Consider the following 19,901-nt stretch of genomic DNA (forward strand, 5'->3'; position numbering starts at 1 on the left):
GAGCCCCATCCCCTGCCCTACCTGCTGTAGGCCTTGGTGTAGACCTTGGAGTGGGTGTTTTAGGGCAGCAGTGCCAGGTAGCAGCTGAACTGTTGCAGTTTGCAGAATATAACCCCTGGGTAGAAGGGGAAAAGTCGTGTGTGAGAAAGGTTATCACCTTTTTTCTAAGTGGGATATATCCAGTGCCAGTATGACTGACCCAAAGACCAGGATCATGTTTGGGAAGTTGAAGAGAAAAATTCCTCATCTGAGAAGAGGAAGATGCTTAATATAATCATTTAAAAATAATCTTAATATTTTAAAAATTGTTCTGATTAAGCACTAACTTTGAAGGTAACAAGTACAGAAGAAAATCATAATAAAACATTTTACCTTTTAGCTAATTAATGGCAAATACTGGTTTTTATAAGGTTAGACTTTATATTTTTTTAATTAAAACAGGCTACACTTATGCACCTTTATCATTAAAATAGGCTTAGGACTTAAAGTTCTTAAATTTAATTCAGTAGTATGCGTCATTAATATACTGTATTTGTGCAAAGTGGGATGTAGAGTGAGTGTCAGTAAATAAAGTCCATATAAAGTCATGGATACATTTCTATAGGTAACCAAATGGAATCTAAAACATAAAATAAATTACATATAGAAAACCAGAAAAACTTTAAAATTGTATATTAAAGAGGGAATTTCTTATACAACTTGTATTAATATTAAATGTTATAAAATATAAAACATAAATCATTTGCTGAAATGTAAAATATACCAGAAATTGTATTTCTTTAGCAGATTTGCCCATTTTGTCCCTGATCTGTATAGTCAGTTTGTTATACTAAAATGTTGCCTCAGCCTATATTTATACCTAGGTCAATAAAGTGTTTTAAAACCTTTATTTTTGAACATGGGATACTTTGCAATTATTTGTTTAGTACCCCTGGTTAAGGTTACAACTCTTTGCTAAATATTATTGACTTTAGGGTATCCTTTAAAAGATAGTTACCATAATTCCATGAATATACACTGTCACATTTTAACTTTCTTTTAAACCAGAGCAGTTATAGAGGGTACTCTTTTACTAGGATGTCATAAAACCATTTGCTGATCTTTCGAGCACACTGTTATGAATTACTGTTCAACCGTTAGGTGCCCCAGTAAATGGCTAATTGAGTAGGTATAAGAAGAAAGAGGGGAGTTTCCCTTTTTCTAGGGGAAGGAGGGGAGTTATCTTTTAAGAATTTCTGTATATTTTATTTAGAGTTCCAGAAGTACATATGCGCACGACCTATAATATGTAGATTGATTCTCTTTCTAATTAAATGTTGAAGAAAACCAAATTGAACTATTTTAAGTGAAATAAAAAGCAAGATGCAGAACAGTGTATATATTGTGCAACCATTTGAGAACAAAGAAGAAGGAAAAGAATATGTAATTGTGTTTTATTCCATATTCATTAAAAAAAAATCTTTGGAAGAAATCAGAAGACACTGCCAATAATTGTTACCAGTTAGAGGGCAGGGTTGGGACCTGGGCAGATGGAGGACAAGGGTATAGGAGGATTTTCAATATATTCATTTTTTAACTTAAATTTATTTGCTATCATTTCAGTATCATGGCATTTTTTAATGCCTTTATTGAGGTATAAGTGACACAATAAACTGTACATGTTCATGATATGTATACATTTTTAGGCTTTTTTTGAACCATATGAATATATTATCTATCAAAAATTGAAAGAAATTAATTAAAACTTTAAAAATTGGCTGATAGATAAACAGCAAGGCTGGTCTACCCTGGATTTTATTATATGTGCTTCATGGTTTAATCTAAGAAATTTTATTCCTTTTGACTTCTTGTAGAAATTTTGGGTAAGATTAGCTTGGTAGTGTTGCAGACAGTAAAATAAATATTCTTGTGTCATCTTTTCAGTCCCACGTGGTGCAAAAGATTTTGAAAAACAAAATAGTGAATATAGAGAAATTTTTATTTAATTAAATTAATTAATTAATTTAGAGACAGAGTCTCACTCTGTTGCCCGGGCTAGAGTGCTATGGCGTTGGCCTAGTTCACAGCAATCTCAAACTCCTGGGCTCAAGCTATCCTCCTGCCTCAGCCTCCTAGGTAGCTGGGACTACAGGCCTGTGCCACCATGCCCGGCAGAAATTTTTAAAATTAGAGTTGTAGCCACCGATGGGGATTTAACCAAAATTCTCTAGCTGTAAATAAATGAAGTTAAGGCCATTGTTACCTCACCCTCCACGACCCCTTGTCAGGGTTCTGCCTCTTACATACACGATTTAGGACTACAGAAAATTAGACCTTGGGCATAAAAGTGTAACAGAAGGGCTTCAGCTGGCTACAGTACAGCACTGACAGGCTGTGACTTAATCCTCATGTCACTTTCACCCCATTGCTTCAATCATGTCCTCATATGAGAGTCACTTTGACCAGACCTTTTCTTGGTTAGGGAAGGGGTCTTTTTATATTTGTCACTACTGACTCTGGTTCTCGGGCAAGAGTGACCATTTTCTGTTTGTTTGCCATAGCCTTTGGGCATATGAGATTTGGCTGAAGGTAAGCAAAGATGAGAACTTTTCTAATTCAGCTTTTGCTTGTTCGCTGTCTTCTCCCTCCTTTTGTCTCTTGATCTGCTAACCCAGATAACTGCTTTGTCCCATCCGGATTTAATCGTTTAGAGGAGCCAATCAGACTCGGAGACTCAATGCCATTGTTGGAATCAATTGCTCTCATTCTCAGATTTCCACTTTCTGTGCCACCCGGGCACCCTCGTGGACAAGTCACGTCATTCTTTCCCAGTCCATCTCCATTATGGGAACAGGCACTTAGGGAAAACAGGGTAACCCAGTAGTAGAAGCTCTGGTTTGGTAGTCAGACAATCTGAGTACAGGAGTACAGGACCTCACGTTGCTGTGAACTGTGTCACTGAGCAGTTAGGACCCGATTCAGTGCCAGAGTCTTGATAGGTGCTTTGCAAAAGTTTATTAGTTGATTGACTAGGAAGAATTCCCTGGTCTGGTTTCTTTAATTGAAAATAGAAATGGCTTTTATACTTCATTGCCATAAAGCTTTACTAAAAATAAATACATTAATTAATGAAGCTTGTTTCTTGGAAAATGAGAAGTGGACATATAATGTCTTAAGTGGAGTTATTTGTAAAATGTGGGGTGATTGCGATGGTATCTCAGGTGCCTTCTAACTCCGTGTGTGTCAGGCTCTGTGAGAAAGGGCACAGCTTGGTTGCAGCTGTACTATGGAAGGATGGAATTACATCTGTTTTTATCTGCTGAGTGATGTCTTTTAGATTCCAGATGCAAGCCAGCTTTGTTCACTGTTGGCATCTTTAGAGCATGCTTCCTCCTTTCTCTGTACGATGCACAGTTGGTTATTTACCTGTGGACTTAAATAAGTTAGATAATTGGTCCTGAACAAACTTTACGAGAAGACAAGGCCACTATTATACCTACACTCTGTAGCTGAGGAAACTGTGGTTTAGAGTGGTTATATGATTTGTCCAAAGTTCTATAACAAGTAAATGGCTTCTCTCTATAACCTTGCTTTCTCTTACTTCTGCATGCTTCAGCTTCTAATTTATAAGGATAAAATTAGGAAATATGACCCGAAGATGTTTGAAGGTTCTATCATCCTAATCTTAAATCAGTTAATCAGATATTGATTTAGAATCTCAAATCATTTTTGGAATAAGGAGGATTTTGCTTACTCTAATAGTATAAATGGAGTATGTGCAAAGCTCTGTGGAAGTAAGAAATACAGTACAAAACCTTTGCCATCAAATAATTTATCCTCTAGAAGCTGAATGCTAACAGTAGATACCTAGTTGTATGTAGGCCAGGATTTCGTATAAGCAGAGATGGACTAGGGAAGATAGGAATCTGAGAATATTGAAGGTCAAAGTTAGGTCCAAGCAATGAGCACAAAACTCCAACTAGTGTTAATTAGGAAATGGTTGATTATAGGAGTGTGACAAGAACAGGGAAGCATTGGGTCTAGCTTTAAGGGTTCTGTATGTCTGAGTTGCTGACTTAGAGGCCCAGGTAAAGGGGTGAGATTTTTAAGGCTGGGAGTCAGTGTGTCTCTGAAGAATGCAGCACAAGAGAGTGAAAGGTAAGGCTAGAGAGGAGGGCTCCAGGAACAGGGTTGGGGAGGTGGTCACGGGAAGGAGACAGCTCAGGGTCACCACTGTGAGACTGCCTGGGGGAGCTGATGCATGACAGCCCCCAGCGGTTGGCTTAGCAGTTGCTGTGACAAGCATATCAGCCATTTTTGTCACTCCTCTTCCTTAATAGGTAGCTGAAATTTATAGACCCTCCTATTTCCCTGCATCTTCTCTCTTCTGTGAAGGCAATTTAAAGGGGCTGGTGTTTGCGCCTTGGTACTTGCGTATGCTTGGATGTATGCACGTGTGTGCACCCCTCACACACCCACATACACTCATCACAGTCATTCCCAAGCCATCAGAAAAAATGTTTTTTGTTCTGATAATATGGGATTGCTAACTTGGTTCCTAGGCTGCTGTTCTTTATGCTGTTTTCAAGAAATAAGCAAATAAAATGGAGGAAAACCATTTGGAATAGTAATACTTCAGCTTTTTATAGCCCCTTTAATTTCATACTACAAGTCATTTAGTTCTGGGCCCCAGGTGATTATAATTCATGAATATGTCTTGTTTTGTTTTCTTTGGCTTTTTATATCCTGAGGTAAAATTAAATTATCACTAACACATTTTCCTGAAGCCATACATAATTGTCCTTTTTTATTTGTTTGTTCAAATGAAGCAGTGCATCAAGTATGGAATTAGATTAATGGAGTAAATATTATGAATCATACACTCTCTCTCATCCGATACTCTTTCTTCTTTTTTTGACCTCATGTTTTGTTTTCTGTCTTTCTCTCTCCGCGTAGGCTTTCAGCCCAGTGTAAAGCTGTTGGCGAGAGGGAGCAAAGGTAAAGAATGATGTAATGCACTGGCTGCCCCAAAGCATCTTTTGTTGTGGAATGGTTATTCCAGTCATCTCTTTATGAATCAAATGTGAGGGGCTGCTTTGTGGACAGAGTCCTTTGCAAGAGCACATCAACGGGAAAGAGAAAGAGACATTCACTTGGAGGGCTCTTGCTGAAAATGGGTTTAACTCTCCTTTTGCCAGTCACCACCAGCCTGACCTCATGCATTTTTAGTACAATGGAGTGGCTGAGCCTTTGAGCACACCACCATTACATCATCGTGGCAAATTAAAGGAGGTGGTGGAAAAAGAGGACTTATTGTTGTCATGGCCCATGAGATGATTGGAACTCAAATTGTTACTGAGAGGTTGGTGGCTCTGCTGGAAAGTGGAACGGAAAAAGTGCTGCTAATTGATAGCCGGCCATTTGTGGAATACAATACATCCCACATTTTGGAAGCCATTAATATCAACTGCTCCAAGCTTATGAAGCGAAGGTTGCAACAGGACAAAGTGTTAATTACAGAACTCATCCAGCATTCAGCGAAACATAAGGTAAATGCTTTCTTTTTTGCCTTTTTAAAATAAAGGGACACACTGAATGGGGGATAATTTTAATTGAAACCTTATTTTTAAGTGGAGACAGTAATTTGAGGAATTTTTGGTTGCTTTTTAAATTTTGGTACCTTGTGGTACCTTAAAATAATTTACTAATAACCATGTTGTCACATTTAAGAATATTTCTAAACTATACAGAAGTGTTAAGTCGCTTTAATTTGGACAGGTGCTATGTTTTCCTATTCATGGCTTACTAAAATTCTTTTATCAATCTAAACCTTATTTAATGTTATCTATAAATTTACTGAAAGGAAAGTCATTCTTTTCAAGTGCTTTGGAGAAAAAGTAGGAATTATTAGTGGTACTTTTTATGTGTGGCAACATCTATATGTAACCTTGGTCAAGACCTAAGGATATTATCTTCAAGGAAAATTACTCCTGGAATCCCAAAATAGCTCCTGTGTGGTAGAGAAGGCTATTTCTTTTCTTCAGGAATAAAAATGAGTTCACATTTTAATTTTGATAAACAATTGATTTCTTTTTTATTATATAGAACCTATTTTTTAATGTTTCTTTAGGTTGAGATTGTTATGTTTGTTTTGCATATTACTTGGTTTATGAACTTTATCATTTTATAGTGTCAAGGACTTAAAACCAAGGAGTTCTGAGCACATCCACACAGAAATCATCATTTTTGCCTTTTAAAAGTTGATTTTTTACAAGCATTTAAACCATTTGTATACTAAGTTTATCCAGTAAGTTCACAGCATCTCATTTTCATTCAAATTATTAATTGAAAACAGGAAGCATTTATTTGCTTCAACACCAGTAAATATGAGCTCCTACTCAACCAGTAGTTGATGAGATCATTTTCCTCACCTTCTTTCCTAATAAGTAGGACATTTGCATTTCAGGTTGACATTGATTGCAGTCAGAAGGTTGTAGTTTACGATCAAAGCTCCCAAGATGTTGGCTCTCTGTCTTCAGACTGTTTTCTCACTGTACTTCTGGGTAAACTGGAGAAGAGCTTCAACTCTGTTCACCTGCTTGTAGGTAAGGCTTGTGATAGAATTAAATGGACTTGTAATCTCACTGAACTGTATGAGTCAGCAGTATTTCATAGTGAGCTCAAAGTGCCATAGATCATTCCAACTTTGATGTATAAAATGATTTGTTTGTAGCTCTTGATTGATATAAGGGTTCTACTTAACTTAAATACTGTCATTCTTCCACCCTGGTTAGTGAATTTTTGACTTAGTTCAAGTGCCTCTTCACTTGGTGTTTATTAGCTAGAAGTGCCACATAGCTCTCTCTGCCCACATGGATAACTCAAAGCCAGCTGCTTCTGTCCAGGGACTTTTTCATTCACCTGTGATAAAGAAACACCAAATGACCTACATCTCAGTAGGTTGCATAAAGTACATAAATATTTTATATCTGCTCTGACGGAGTGCTGTTGTGCAAGTTCCATCTCATTGAATTCCAAAGCAGACTGTTCATCCTTTGCTTCCCATTTTGCAAGTGAAAATCCTTTCTTTTGCCATGGCCCGAAGAGCTGGGAATATAGTTTGACAATGCATAGTAACTTAAACATAAAGCTGCTGTGTCAGGTAGATGTAGCCACAGTGATAGGTACAAGTGCTTTTAAAAATTTGATCTAAGAAAAACACAATATTGATATTCACACCTTTAGTATTTTGTTGTGTGGAGGGTACAGGGAACTTGATGTTACTGGCAATTATTAGAAGTATAAACATTTCAGTTTTAAGAGAATAGGGCTAATCAATTGTTGGTATGTTAGCACTTTTAAACTATGCAGGTTTAAATAAGATTTCCATGTCTCCAGTTCTCTCTCACAAGCTTTTGCTTTAGTTCTCTAAGAACAAGGGTAGTTTCCAGTCTCTTTCAGATCATCTGTAGCCACACCTTTCATTTATGCTGTGATTCTATATAATCATTCCATTAATGTCCTTAAGTGAAGCCAGTTTGTCTTAGAATGTAGTTTTCATTAGAGCTGGAACCCATACTACTAAGTGAAGTATCCCAAGAATGGAAAAACAAGCACCACATATACTCACCAGCAAACTGGTATTAACTGAGCAGCACCTAAGTGGACACATAGGTACTACAGTAATAGGGTATTAGGCAGAGGGGAGGGGGGTGCGTATATACATACATAATGAGTGAGATGTGCACCATCTGGGGGATGGTCATGCTGGAAACTTAGACTTGTGGGGGGAGGAGGGGAAAGGGCATTTATTGAAACCTTAAAATCGGTACCCCCATAATATGCCGAAATAAAAAAATAAAAATAAAAAAAAGAATGTAGTTTTCAGAATTCTGTAACTGGGAATTATTAGGTTCTATCTCTGTTGATAGGCATATCCTTTTACTGGGAGTATAATTGTGTTAAATGTAACAAGCATTATTTAGAGTCTCACTAAACTTAATTTGATGAGTTTAAGAACTCATTTCATGCTTGTTGTAGCCACTGTGTGAGGGAACTTGGAATCCTATTAATATGATCTGGGATTTTCTTAAAGAGACTGTAATTGGTTATCCCACCCTGTTCCTGTTTGAAATACTTTTTCCCTGTGGGGGTCTCTGACTTGACAGCGTGGCCAAGTAGACAGCGCCACAGAGGAATTAGGTCATTTTGAATTTATAGCACAGGTGCTTTAGCTACTTGCTTACCCATTACTTCCTTTACCAAAAAGCATCCCTTTCTTACCTGGGAAGGCTCTTATCATGTGCCCCTTTGGGAGGGGCATTTTTTGGGCAATAAGGAAGAAAAAGGACTCAGTCTGATCAGCTAGATCAACCATAGGGACACATGGTAGACACACTGCATCAGAACACTCTGACTTCCCCACTTCATACAGGAAATGTTTTTTAGGCCTATAGGAAAGTGCATTGAAGCAATGCCAAGAACCTCACTAAAGGTAATGATAGCACCGTATCCTCATCACACCTTCGGAATCTTGTGTTTCTTTTAGCTTAGGAGGTGGCTTCAGGTCTGAATTGCCTTGTTTGGGTGTTTCTGAGCAGCCAGATCGCTTCTGACACCTAAGAGAGGGTTCTGGATCATCAGAAGTCACCCTAGCATCCAAAAGCCTCTGACCAATTGGGAATTCTTTTGGTTAGTGAATCTGTTCCTCAGGGTAGATAGAAAATTGGGGTAAGTGGAAAAGAATATTGGGAACCTGTTTTTCTTGCCAAAGTCTAGCTGCTCAGAGGATGAGTCAGGGATGTAGGATAGGAGGATATATTGGGCTGGACATGGTGGCTCAAGCCTGTAATCCTAGCACTTTGGGAGGCCGAGGTGGGAGGGTTGCTTGAGGCCAGGAGTTCGAGACTAGGGTGAGCAAGAGCAAGACCCCGACCCCATCTCTAAAACAGATAAATTAGCTGAGTGTTATAGTATGTGTCTGTAGTCCCAGTTACTCTGGAGGCTGATGCAGGAGGAATGCTTGAGCCCAGGAGTTTGAGACTGCAGTGAGTTATGATGATGCCACTTCACTCTTGCCAGGGTGACAGACAGAATGAGACCCTGTCTCAGAAAAGAAAAAAAAAAAAAAAGGCAGGCTGTATTGACAAAAGTTTTTTTTGTTTTTGTTTTTTTTTTTTTAATATTTTACTTAGGGAGGAAGAACTGACCTTGGAAAAAGCACATTACATTCTTACAGGACCTGCTGTAAATTACAAGGTCACTAGAGATGATTTTCACTACAAATAGCCCATATGGCTTATAGCTGTTAGAGGTTTTTTTCAGCCTCATGTAGATATGGTAGTAGAAAGACAAAATGGTTTCTTGGAATAATTTCTCCATCAGTTTAGAACTTGCAGCCAGGAAAGGAAGAACGCATTAGACATGTGAGATGGTTTTATGGCATTGACATGGCAGTGAAGAATTGTGGCCTGAGTTCTACTCTCAGGGCTACTTTACCCAAAGAAAGACTCTGAATAAGGGGAGCAAGAGGACTTCCCAAGAAATTGATTGTTGCATCTTAATGAGCTCTTTCCCTCTGTCAAGAGGAGACCGAAACTTAACCTGGAAGATCTAGTTACATGGACATAAAACATGAAGGATTACTGAAGGAAGCAAGGATAGGATTTGAGGAAGCTATGCTGGATGGAGTAGGCTTAGTTCTTGAGTATGGAACAGGTCTTGTTCATCTTTGTTCCCCTCAAGGCCTAGCACTTCTTAAGTTTTTAGTAAATATTTGAGATATAAATTAGCTTACCTGAAGGTTTTATACCATTTATATTTCATATGATTTATTTTATTAGTTTAAAATGTAAGTGTATTAGACAGTGATGAGATCTGAAAGTGTAGAGAAAATTTGAGCTTGTTTTGAAATAAATGATTTGTAAAGTATATTTATTCTGGTAGAGCAAACGTGGCTACTATGGGAAAAGTATCTAATATGAAAACATTTTTATCTAAGTAGATTTAAACATGATATTAGAATCCAGTAAAAATACTGCTTGCAGTTAATGCTAATTTTGTGTGGTCCTTAAATACTAAAATTTGGTAAGAGCTAACAACTCTGGAAACCTAGTTCTACCATAGGAATATACAAGTTTTTGAATCCATGTTGAGAACAGTCAGAATAATTTTTATATTTAAAAAGTATAAATCAAATGTTCTACCATAGCATTGTTTCACCCCACCCCCCACAATGGATTAAAGAGTTTAATTATCAGCAACCTCATCATGGCAAAAAAGAATGAGTTAGGATCTCTTTAGAAAGTTCCGCATCATCATTGATGGGTAGATAATATCAGACTCTTTTTTCCTTTTTTTTTCAATTTTGAAGTCAGTTACTGAATAAGCATAATTTATAGACCTATATATCTTTCCTACAGCCCTCTTTAAAGTTAAAACTTAAGGACTCATGTGAATGGAGTGACAGGATGGATGTGACATAAATATTTATTTCATTAAAATGGCTTTATAGCCTAGTAAGGGAAAAATGCTATAATTTCTATTTGGCTAAAAAAAAGTTAGAACTTCTAATAATTTGAACAGAATCTAATTCTGTTGAGAATATTTCAGAAAAGCTTTTGTGATTATTTTAAATATATTAAAAGAATAAAAAGTCACAAATGTAGACAGGGCCAACTTAATGGGAGCAATCTGGTGTAGAAATTATAGAAGGTAGAGCAAGAGAGAGGTAGTTGCCCTGAGTTATACCACACCACGAGCAGGGCTTGTCCTTGCTATTTCCTTAACAGACATAAAATGTAAGATTGAGGGGAAAGGGAGAGATGGGGTTTGGGAGAACCCAAACTAACCCATTTTCATAGATTGTTATTACCTTTAACAATTTTACTACTAAAGCTTAGATATTGACAGAAGAAAAGCATCAGAAAAGAGAGCAGGAGGGAAGGAAAGCTAGGTTAAGGTGCTCTCTTTGCACAGGGTCTGTATCCTCAGGAGGTTTCAGGGTCTTCTGGTCCACTCAGTGCCATGCCCACGCCTGTTCCCTAAGTGGGCTAAAATCTGCATCGAGGAAGCCTGTTTAAGCTAGAAAGAACAGTGTACTAGGGCAGTGGTCCCCAACCTTTTTGGCACCAGGAACTGGTTTCATAGAAGACAGTTTTTCCACAGACAGGGGTGGATGGCAGAGCTCAGGCAGTGATGTGCGGCCCAGTTCCTAACATGCCACTGACTGAGCCACTGCCAGGGGTTGGGGACCTACACACTACTAGGGATTAAAACCACAGCCCATATTTTTTGTTTCTGTTGCTTATGGCTCAGTGACTTTGGATAAATCATTTTACCTGAGTTATCTTAGTTTTTTCCAGCTCTTAAAAAAAAACACAAAAACCCTGCCACGTTTTGTGAGAATTGTACTAGATAATGCGTTGTGAAATCTCTGTATCCATAGTTTAAAAGGACTATTCTTTTTAGACTATTCTTCAAAAAAAAACCAAAACTGTGATCATTATGAGTTAGGAAACAAAATAACACTTGCCAGCATTGACTTATTGATCAACTTTTTTGGTCTTTTTAACCTTCAGAAAATGAGTTCTCTTTAGAAAATAAACTTGTTTCTTGGCTTTTACTCATTGACTATGTGCCACTTTATTCTATTTGCTCTTGTCTATTTCTAAAAATGCCAGATTATAAATAAATATAGGAGAAAAAAAACTACTGAATGTGTGTTTTTAATTTGTGCTAACATACAGAAAAGAGAATAAATGGGTTAATTTAGTAGAAATAAAGATCAACCTACAGATGAAAAATACCAGTCTATTATTTCCTTCTCTTTCCTCACTGCTGTAGCTTGAGCAGAAGCAAAAGGGATCCACAACAGCTTCTTAATTCAACAGCACTCACTTTTGTCCTGTGATGAGGCAGAGGATAACCCTACAGCAAGGAGGAGGGGGAAGAAAACCATAAATGAATCACAGACTTCAGCCCTTTCATTTACAAATGAGGAAAATAGCAGAGCTGTTGAGTGACACTCTCCCAGGCTCTCACTGTATGTCTAAGGCCCTCGTCTGCAAATAATTCCAGAGTCTTCTGGAATTATTTCATCAGGAGGCTGGATTGGAAATCAAGGGTGGGCATTTCAAATCAGGCTTATTCTGAAAGGCACTTTTTGTGGTAGCTCTTTCTCAGCCTCCTTGTGGATTTCAGAGCCATATTCTTACTTTATACTTAATGGAACAGAGCAATGTATTAATATCAGAATATACTGTATATAAAATTTTTAAAGCATTAAACTGTTTTAGCCAGAGGGGATCATCAAATAAAAGTCTACCTACTCTGTTCTGTGCTGAAGTATAGCTCTGAATAATGACAGAAGATGTCATTTATTAAGCACTTTGTTAGGTTAGTAGTGTTACAGTGTTAGGTATAGTGCTAAGGTATTGTGCTCAATATTTTATAAACATTGAGTCTCTGAACACAGCTAAGGTCTTAGATTAATATTTGATATGGTTAAAGGCCAAATACTTAACTTGTTTTCAGTTAGATTTGCTAGTGTAGTTAGATCTATGAATGAACAAAAATGTATTTGAGTCTGTACACATTTTCAATTTAATAGGGGCCTAGAGATTCAGTCAACAGTTCTGTGTAATGAATGCATATTTTTAATTTAATAGAATCAGTTACTATCTTTCCTAATGAACATATAATAGAACCTCATCTTGGTGACAGATTTTGCTATCTCTGCTATTATCAATTCTGTTATCAAGTTGGGTGTTTCTTCTGCTCCTTTGTCTAGAGAAGGGAAGTCTTCAGTCTTTCCATTTCAAATTCTGTAGCATTTGGTAAAAGAGGTTGAAATTAATGGATTTCAGTAAAAGTACACCAGGAATTGGCTATTCTTGTGTCTAAAACTTACAAAGACTTAGAGAGTCACTGAAAATGGACTAAAAATAGGTGCTGTATGTAAACACATACACACGTACACATGTGTACACAATGGAATATTATTCAGCCTTACAAAAGAAGGAAATCCTATCATTTGTGACAACATAGATGAACCTGGAGGACATTGTGCTAAGTGAAATAAGCCAGACACAGAAAGACAAATACTGCATGGCATCACTTACATGTGGATTTAAAAGAGTAAAAGTCATAGAAACAGAGTAGAACAGTGATTACCATGGGCTAAAGGGTTGGGGTAATGGGGAGATATTGGTTAAAGGGTACAAACTTTCAGTTACAAGATAAGTAAGTTCTGGAGACTTAAAGTACAGCATGACTATGGTTACTATTAATGTATTTTGTACTTGAAATTTGCTAAGAGAGATCTCAAGTATTCTCACCACAAAACAAAAGGGTAGCTATATGAGGTGTGGTAGTCATTTCACAACATATATGTCTATCAAATCATCATGCTGTACCCCTTAAATAGATATAATTTTTATTTGTCAATCATATTTAAGTAAAGCTGGGGGAAAATGGTGCTATTTTGCCCACTGGTTGTCTAAGTTGGATCATCTTTTCTCCATTTGCTACCTGCCAGTGTGGTAAGTCAGTTTATGTCTTTTCCCAGCTACCCGTGACTGATACTTAATGCCTGAGATTGTCTTTTGAAAAAAACAGACTACAGAGCCAACTGATGATAGTTTCTCAGTTCCTCATCCTGATACTTTGCACAAGCCAAACAAAATCACCCTAGATGACAACAGTGACATCAATCTTCCCTTGCCCTAGTTGTGCCATCTGTGTGGTCTGGAGAAACGCCAGGTCCAGCATATCCTTCAGCCTTTTCACTCAGTCAGCCTCTCAGTGTTTGATGGGCACTTCTGTGGTTGTGCCTGGACTGGCCCCTAGGTTGTAGGGATACCAGACAAACAAAAGGCTGGCCCTGCCCTTGAGTCCTAGCAGTTAATTTGGGGAACACACCCAAAGTGGATGAAACAAAGAGAAGCATATGATCATGTGCTAAACTATGTGGTATAGTGATAAGGGATGATTCAATGTCATCTGCGAAAGTTGGGGAAGACTTGATTACAGCAATGGAATTTTAATTGAACCTTGAAAGATGAGTAAGATTTGAGTGAGGAGGGTCCTTGGCATTTTGAGGGGGAAAGAAAACATGACTAAAGATGACAGGAATGAACATAGATTTGGGGGAAGGACAATGAGGAGACCAGAGTGGATATTTTTTGTGAAGGAGAGAAATGGGAATTGAGAAGAAATGAGATCAAATTATATAAGCCCTTTAAACCAGAAGGAAAAATTTATATTTTGAGGGCTGGGCATTGTGAGCTGTTGGACATTTAGCTGCAACCCCGGTCATATCTTAATCTCCGGGTCTTTCTTCTAACCTCCTAGTTCTATCTGGTCTTCTGCTGTCCTGCTACCAACGAAGTTGGGCGGACAGCATCCCTCCCTTGGATTGCTCCAGGAGTACTTAACTGGTCTTTACATATCCTCTGTCTTGCCACCTTCCGATCCATTGCTCATACTGCAACCAAAGTTATATTTTTATTTTTTATTTTATTTTGTATTTTTAAAGTAATGCAAACTATATCACTTCCCAGTTTAATATGCATCAGGGCCCTTAAGATAAATTACAAAAACTTTAATTGACTCACAAGACTCTACAATGGCTGGTTTCTACCTACCTTGCTAACTTCATCTAATGCCACTTTTTAAGTCCTCAGAAGTTTTGTTTTAGCTCTTTAGGCCTTATCCCAGCTGCTCCAAACCTACAGCGTCATGCTCTCTGGGTCTTTGCAGAGGCTTTCTCATCTGACCTGTCCTCTCCTCTCTGCTGCAAACCTTGGTGGCTCCCACTGCATTCAAAGCAGTTATCAAGCCTTCTCTAGTTACCAGGCAAAGTTGGTTTCCATGCACCTTTGGCCACCTACCATAATTAGTTAATTATTTATCTAATTATTTGGTTAAAGTTTGCCTTGTAAAACTGTCAACTCCAGAAAGGGCTCTGTCTTGGCCACTGCTGTCCCCATTACTTAGCACTGTGTCCAGCTCACAGTAGGTGCTCATTAAATGTTTTTTGAATTTATGTGTGAAACCTAGTGGTCTCCAGTGTTGTTTGGTTGACTGAATAGTTGTCCCTTTCTTCCTCACTGCTCTTTGAAATCTCTGTAAAACTGCATTTGGCCAAAGAGGAGGACTGTTGATAGAGTGGAATACACAGAAGTATCTGTGGAGAACCTGCTATAGGGTAGAGTAGAAAGCTTTGAGCTTCATACAGAAAGGTGACCCGAGAAATGAGTTGTGTAGTGATTCATGGACAGTTAATGAGTTAGTCAGATTTGATTCTTGAGTCATTCTCCAGAGACCAAACTTGTATTCCTTTTTCCTCTTGACTCATATAGTTACCACAATTGATAATTTCATTTCATTGTGCACTTTGACAGTCATCATAGACACATCCAGCAGCCACTTCATCCTCATCTGGGGTATAACTGTAGTTAGTATCTAATTGGTTTCCTAAGGGAGGTGCCCTGATTCCCCAAGCTATGAAGGCCTGAACCATTTAGGGCATCAGAGAAAATTTTTGTTCTTCATCTTTCATACAAAGACCTTTGGATATGTCAGGAGCACAATGAGGATTCAGTGTTGCCTCTGGATGACCAAAATGACATGTGCCCTTTCTACCTCTTTTCCTTTAGTAGATGAAAAACATTTTTCTTGTGCTGTGCCTCCCCTTCTCCCCCTGAGAATCTTCTGGGGCATTGTGGTCTAGGAATAGGAAGCAGATTTTGTGCTCCCACCCATGCCAGCTTAGCTTTTGGCTTTGAATGCAATCAGGAAATCCTTTGAACACCAAAAATATACAAGACTTATGTCCGTCGACAGCTATTCATTGTAACAAGGAAGGATTCAATAAACATTTATTGAATTCTAATTATGTGTCAGGCACTATACTAAATTCTGAGGCGATTACAAAGAAGTATAAGATATAATTCTTGTCTATAAGCAATTCACATTGTATCATAACTGGAGAAATAAGACAGGTCACAGCGCACACACACACACACACACACACAAATAATTCACAAAGCCAGGCATGGTGGCTCATGCCTGTAATCCTAGCTCTCTGGGAGGCTGAGGCGGGCGGATTGCTCGAGGTCAGGAGTTCGAAACCAGCCTGAGCAAGAGCGAGACGCCGTCTCTACTATAAAAATAGAAAGAAATTAATTGGCCAACTAATTTTATACACACACACACACATACACACAAAAGTAGCCGGGCATGGTGGCACATGCCTGTAGTCCCAGCTACTAGGGAGGCTGAGGCAGAAGGATTGCTTGAGCCCAGGAGTTTGAGGTTGCTGTGAGCTAGGCTGACGCCACGGCACTGACTCTAGCCTGGGCAACAAAGCAAGACTCTATCTCAAAAAAAAATAATAATAATAATAATAATTCACAGTTACCAGGTCAGTGGTAAAAACTGCCAAAAATGATTGGTATAAATTTTATAGAACTTCTAAGTTGGGAAGACCATATTATGCTGTTCAGGGAAGATATATATTTTTTTAATGCAACATCATAGAGTAAGGGAAGATTATATTGTGCAATTTTTGTTTCGTGTGGTGAGGATGTGTAAGTGTTCAGAGGATTTTGATGTAAAATGCATTTTGTTTGTCATGGTAAAAAAATTTTGGAGTATGCTGCTGTAGAAGAGGTGTAACTCGTGGTTTGGAAGGAAATATAAAATGGATTGGAAAGACTGAGTTGTCAAAGGGCTAGAGATGGGAAAGCACAGATGTGCTAGGCAAATAGAAGTCTAATTTGTCTGGTGCATGTAGGGTGGTGGTAGGAGAAATTAGGAAGGGTCTTGAATGTCTGCCCAAGAATTTTGGATTTTATTCTGTGGGTGTTTGGAAGCAGAGAACAACATCAAAACTTTATTTTATAATGCTTAATCTGGCGGTAGAGTAGAAATGAGTTGCAAAAAAGGATAAGTGGATCAGAGGGAGCTGTGAACTGAATTTATCCAAGCCTGAGGTGGGAAGGCTGTGGACTACGGTGGAGAAAGCAGACAGAAGTCAGGAGTGGAGAGACAATCAGCCAGTCCATGTACCAGCTGAGACTGCGGAGGGCACCGGGGAGTGGTGCTGACCCGGACAGGGATACAGAGGAAAGAGGGAGGTTTTAAATTTGAATTTATTTTTGCAGTGACAATAACAGATTTTTCAAGTGGAAATGACCAAAGGGGGTCATTGAAAATGACCTTGAAAATGTTAGATTGGAGTTTGGGACATTAAACCCAAAAGTACAAACTGGGAAATCTTTGGTTTTCAGGTGAAAATGAGCAAATGTGATCTCCTTAATAATCCCTTCCTTCAGCACCTATAGAAGTAGAGTCCTAATAAATCCTCCCTTCTCAGGAAGTTCCAGGATACTGTTAATTTGGTTGTTGTCTTCATCTCTTAAGGTCACTGGGGGACCAGTCAGGGGTGCCTCTATGAATCTGGCTGTCCTACTTACAGAGGTTGTTAATTTTATTCAGCCAACTGGTGGATTCTGGCTGTCTTCCTTTTGATTGGTTATTCCGGTTGCACTCTTTATATTTCTACAAGGGTATTTATTGAGTCCTGGCTGTGTGTGTGTGGTTTATATATATATATATATATATATATATAATTAAATTAAACCTCTTTGCTTTTTTTTTTTTTTTTTCCCCGTTTATTTTAAGTCATGGGATGTGTGTTTGTTTTAAGAGGAAGAGTTTCTGGGCATAGTTATGTATTGCCAGGTTGAAAGATCAATAAAATAGCTATCACTCTACATCTTCTGAGAACTTTTTCTTAAATAACATTTCTGGATTTTGCCAGTTGAGTTGATTTAGATAATATTATCCTGAAAAACAATAAAATCACAAGAAATTACAAGTTGCATTATTTTAGTGCTTAGTGATTTGTATGTTAATACTTTCAAAATTTTTGATTCATTTGTTGTGTATATAGTAACTGTTAACCCCAAAATTAGATTGCATGGATCTTTCCGTGCTCCAGCTGTGTTATATAATAGAGTTGTTTCATATAGGGTGAGATTTCTTGGAGGTCTCATTTGTAGGACAAGTTTTATGGCATGTAAGCTACTTGTCAGGCTTCCAGAAGAATCTCTAGAGAAGTTCATTTCTGTCCACCTTCCTCTTGGTCTGTGCTCCAGTAGATAGGGGGTGGATGGAATAAGAACTTAAAATTAATGTTTTGGATCACTTAGGATTTTTCTTTTCAGTGCTGCTCAGTGGAGGATTGGCTATATAGAAAATAGGCAGAATGTTGTTGATGTTGTGAAAATTAGGCCATGCTTTCTACCCTCCCAGAAATGATTTTATCAAACCTGTGTGGCTTGGCTTACATAGACCAACATATCTACATTGAAAATTTACAGTTGCATTTTTTTTTTTGCTTCTTTTTTTTTTTTTTTGAGACAGAGTCTCACTTTGTTGCCCAGGCTAGAGTGAGTGCCGTGATGTTAGCCTAGCTCATAGGAACCTCAAACTCCTGGGCTCAAGCAATCCTTCTGCCTCAGCCTCTTGAGTAGCTGGGACTACAGGCATAAGCCACCATGCCCAGCTAATCTTTTCTATATATATTAGTTGGCCAATTAATTTCTTTCTATTTATAGTAGAGACGGGGTCTTGCTCCTGCTCAGGCTGGTTTCGAACTCCTGACCTCGAGCAATCTGCCCGCCTCGGCCTCCCAGAATGCTAGGATTACGGCCTCCCATAAGCCACCACGTCCAGCCTCTTTTGCTTTCTTTAGGAGTAAAAAATTATGTTGCCTTTCTTTTTCTTCAAATAGTTTTATTTCTCCATATAGTCTACTGACCCTGGAAGAACTGTAACCATACTTGAGTCTGTTTTTGAGTGTCTAGAGACCAAAGTTGCCTGAATCAGTCACTCCAGATTAAGGCTTAAAAGAATTACTCTTAAGAGCAATTAAAATACTTATATTGTGAGATAAACATTTTCAGATTTTCAATTTTTAATATTGGAGTTGTCTCCTTTATGCAATAGTAAAGCAACAGACTTTATTTTCAGTATAGAGAGAGCTGTTCTTTATGGTACAGGTGTACTATAGCCTTTCGTCATATATATTTTAAAATAAGCACATGAAAGGATTGTGTTTATGTCACGGAAAGGGAGATTTTTTTTTTGTTTTACAAACGGATTTAACTACATGAGAACTACAAAAGGATTTAACTACATAGTTTTAAAAACTATGAAACCATATGAACTATAGGCAAATGATTTAAAACACGAAAGTTAAATTTGCATGTGACTTTTTAGAAAAATGTCCTCCATAAAGTAGAGCTTTGGATCAATACTATCTCTGTGTATAACCATGGAATTCATTCACAATATGAGGCAGGAGAGTTCTCTTTAATTCTACCTTCCCACTTTGGGCTGCTCTGTCAGTTGGACTGATAAAGCTCTAAAGACTTGCTACCTATTTGAATGAAAGCATTTAAGTGGAAAAGTCCTCTGTCTCTCCCTGCAGGGAACCACCTTTAAAATAATGGAATTGCCATTTGTCTCTAGTTTGACTAAAAGGACAGGGACCTATTTTTAGAATTTGGGCCGTAAAAATATTTTAAGAACTATCACTAAGCTGTAGTAATGTGCTACTTTTGTTTATTACATAAATGTTCTTTAATTTTAAAGAAAATACCCTGTGATTTATAACTGATTGTATGGATGAGAGGAAAGAGAAGAGAGTGACTAATTGGAATTGTTTAGTAAAGTTTTTCTGTGTATTTTATTTTACTTGGCAGATTTCCACACACATACCTCCCCCCTCCCCATGGAATGTTGGTTCACATTGGCTTTTAGAGAAAATAGTATTTATGATTGGAATTGTGAAGGAGGTGCTCTTAAGGGAAAAAGTGTTTTTGTGGCTGAATTATAATAAAATGGTATCT

At 37.9% G+C, this 19,901-nt stretch overlaps 1 protein-coding gene across 3 annotated transcripts in view; it reads left to right on the forward strand.

Annotated features, from left to right (window-relative positions):
* Window positions 1–19,901, forward strand: part of DUSP16 (dual specificity phosphatase 16) — a 90,769-nt gene that overhangs the window by 42,022 nt on the left and 28,846 nt on the right. For all 3 annotated transcript variants that reach the window (XM_076007652.1, XM_076007653.1, XM_012774426.3), the window contains exons 2-3: window positions 4,936–5,528; window positions 6,446–6,584. In XM_076007652.1, the coding sequence (XP_075863767.1) occupies window positions 5,301–5,528; window positions 6,446–6,584 (367 nt within the window). In that variant the 5' untranslated portion in view covers window positions 4,936–5,300. The remainder of the gene's footprint in view (window positions 1–4,935; window positions 5,529–6,445; window positions 6,585–19,901) is intronic.

Source organism: Microcebus murinus, chromosome 10, assembly GCF_040939455.1.
Source record: "Microcebus murinus isolate Inina chromosome 10, M.murinus_Inina_mat1.0, whole genome shotgun sequence".
NCBI classification, from domain to species: Eukaryota; Metazoa; Chordata; class Mammalia; order Primates; family Cheirogaleidae; genus Microcebus; species Microcebus murinus.